This window comes from Geospiza fortis, unplaced genomic scaffold, assembly GCF_000277835.1.
Source record: "Geospiza fortis unplaced genomic scaffold, GeoFor_1.0 scaffold130, whole genome shotgun sequence".
Classification (NCBI taxonomy): domain Eukaryota; kingdom Metazoa; phylum Chordata; class Aves; order Passeriformes; family Thraupidae; genus Geospiza; species Geospiza fortis.
The window spans coordinates 5,159,999-5,162,913 of record NW_005054300.1 but is presented as its reverse complement, the minus strand read 5'-3'; the positions used below and the strand labels follow the sequence as shown (position 1 = coordinate 5,162,913).

The following is a 2,915-nucleotide window of genomic DNA, read 5'->3' as shown; positions in this document are numbered from 1 at the left end:
AGCAGCCCAGGAGGATTCTGTTATGCTCTTAAATGGAAGGAAAAGCTGAGGCATCAATGACTTTTGCATTTCTCTGGCTGAGAAGGGGTTTTCTGCCAGAAAGGGTAGGCACCCCAGCAGGCAGGGCAGCAGTGCCCCGTCAAGCTGTAGTGCAGGGGCCAGAACTGGCCCAGCCTCACCGTCTGCAGGAATTTTGCTCAGCTGCCAGTTCCAGACAAATCCCTTTTATTTGCTTGTTCAGGTTTCAGTGCCGTAATTGTGTCATCTGAGCCAGGTCTCAAGAGAAAAAGGAAGAAAAGAAAAGAAAAAACATGTGAAGGAGAGTAGCACGGGACCCGAGCCACCAGCCTTATTGCATCTTGCCTGCTCCTGCCCAGGGTCTGGCCAATTCCTCTCTCACAGGGTCTGGCTCTCTGGCACAGCTCTGGACCTCCCCAGAGCTGGGACTGAGTAACTGGGAGGGGTTTGGTCCATATGGAGCTTTTGAGCACCAGAAGTCCTGTAAATGCTGCTGCTTTGGGGGATAAAGCACCCCTTGAATGTGAGCTCAGCCCCAGAATGCCCAGAGGAAGGGTCCTGGCAGCCCTCTCTGGGCAGCAAGCAGCACAGTTCAGTTCTGAGCTTCCTTCCTGTGCTCCCCCAAATGAAAGTTTGCTCTAAATCACCAGCTCTGGGAGGTAGGTGGGTTTTGTTTTTTTTTAATATAGTTTCCAGTGGAAACTGGAGCAGCCCTTTACTTCACCAACTAGTCACAGAACTGCTCCACACTTGACAGAGCTGTGGTCACCTGGGTGGAGACCCCAGTGTCACAGAACTTAGGACCCCAATATGAAAATGGGCAGCAGTGGGATGGGATCCAAACACATGGGAGCACAGTGATAGGAGCTGATGCATCACCATTGCACAGGAGATTGTGCACTGGGCACCCCCATCCCCAGGTGGGGTGGGAAGGGCAGGACCCACACCAGGACCAGCTGTGAGCACTGGGATGTGCAGGAGGGCTCCTCAACCCAAGCACCCCACCAATGGACAAGGTAGCATCCACAGTGTTTGCACCCTTCCTCAGCCCCATAATCATCCTTGTGGATGCAGGACAGTCAGCCAGCCTTGGCTTTGACCTACATGTATATTTTAAATAACATCAACTGAAATGACAAAGGAAAGCATGAGGTCAGTCAAAGGCATGGAAGGGAAAAATTAAGTCAGTCAAAAAAAGGCCAAAGTGTTTCTGACCACAAGGGTGGTTCAGCTGGAGAAAAGACAGCTCTGAAATCCACAAGTGCCTGGTTTCGTCAAATCACTACTTTTCTGGTTAAAAACAAAACAGAAGAGAAGGGTGTTTTGGCAGCAGGTTCCTCAGGTTCTGGGGAGAAGCTGGGACGTCTCTGTGCTTGGGGGATACAGAGCAGATGGAGGGGGGCAGGGGGGTGTGACATGCTGGTTATCACAGTCAGGTCCCAGCTCTCTGCTCCAGCTTCCCCAAAAAATTATTCATACAGGACATAATGCCCCTGCCCTGGCCTCACTCTCCCAAAGGAGGCTGTCTCCAGCACCAATCCTCATCACACACAGCACAGCTGTCCCCACAGTGTCCTACCTGCCATTGTGTCTCCCCTCAGTGCCAGAGGGCAGATCCACCCTGCTCCAGGCAGAGCTGTCCCTGATCCCAGCCCTTGACAAGTAGCCAGTATCCCATCCCCCAGCACATCAAAAGGTTGTGTCACCCTCTCCCCCACCCCAAAAACCAGGCGGTTGTGCCAGGATTGTTCAGAAAAGGAGTTTTGGGCCAGAGGATGCTTGCTCCAGAGAGGTCCCCAAGCCCAGGGAAGGGTCACTGTGGGCAAGGTGGTCTCTGCAGCTGAACATGCCATCTCTGGGCTAGTAGTAGTCCTCCTCACTCTCCCTGTAGTCTTCAGGTGTCATGCGGGGCTTCAGCAGGGAGAAGTCTGTCAGGTTGAGCTGGTCTGAAATGGCAGCATGGGGACAGTGTGACATTGCCACCCTGCTGTGCCTGTCCCCTTCCCCACCCGGACCAAAGCCAAACCACACACAGCAGCTTTCAGGGGCATCCCCAGCACAGCCCCACGCTCCAGCAGCTCCTGCCACACTGGTGCACTGTGCCCAGACATCCCTTCCCATGTCCCCAGGAGATCAGGGGACAAGGGCGTGTTGCTCACCCGGTGTGAAGACGGTCAGGCTGGCCAGTGCCACCACCTCCCCGAGCCTGTTCCTGGCGAAGCAGCGGTACGTGCCTTCATCCGTCACCCGCACGCCCTGGATCTGCAGCCAGCCTGTCACCTCGTATTTCTGGGGGCCACCTCTGAACTGCAAGAAAGGAGAATTTCTGTCAGCACTGGTGGCAGGAGCAAGAGGGATTCTGTGCCACAGAGCCCCGGGTCCCCTTCCCACAGGCGCTGAGGTCCCAGGATTGCTCTGGCAGCAGCCATGCTATTTTCTGTTTATCCCCAGGAATAAATAAGCTTTTCCTGACCCAGCTGGGCTGCAGCTGTGTTTGCAGGCTGCTATTATGGTCTGGTGGCCAGGGGTGGAGGACAGCAGAGTTTCCTCCAACCAGGCAGGGCAGTCCTGCTTGGGGTGAAGATCAGACCCCGCGACAAGCTGTGGGGAGGCTTGAAGGACAGAAAGATGGAAGGGGGGCATGGTGCAGGTTCCACCTGCTCCTCTGGCTCCCTCCATCCATCCCACCACAGTTTCTTCCTCGTTGGTGCCTGGCTGAGGTGCGTGGCCCCTTTGGCTCTGCCCACACCCTCTAATAGCTAGGTACACCCAGCTGGGTGCTATATTTGGGCTGGCCACAAGCAGGATGTTGACCCCTGGGCATGCCAGCCCTGGGAGAGAAGCCCTGCTGATGGGAAAAAAGGGCAGGAACTGCCTGAGTGTGCTGGTAGGACCAG

General features: G+C 55.2%; 1 protein-coding gene across 1 annotated transcript in view; it reads right to left on the bottom strand.

Moving 5' to 3' along the window:
- Positions 1-208: 208 nt before the first annotated feature.
- The window catches only part of KAZALD1 (Kazal type serine peptidase inhibitor domain 1), a 5,052-nt gene continuing 2,345 nt past the window's right edge, over positions 209-2,915 (bottom strand). The window contains exons 3-4 of the mRNA XM_005416415.2: positions 2,178-2,325; positions 209-1,964 (exon numbers count right to left, since the gene is read on the bottom strand). Coding sequence (XP_005416472.1) covers positions 1,879-1,964; positions 2,178-2,325 — 234 coding nt within the window. The 3' untranslated portion in view covers positions 209-1,878. The remainder of the gene's footprint in view (positions 1,965-2,177; positions 2,326-2,915) is intronic.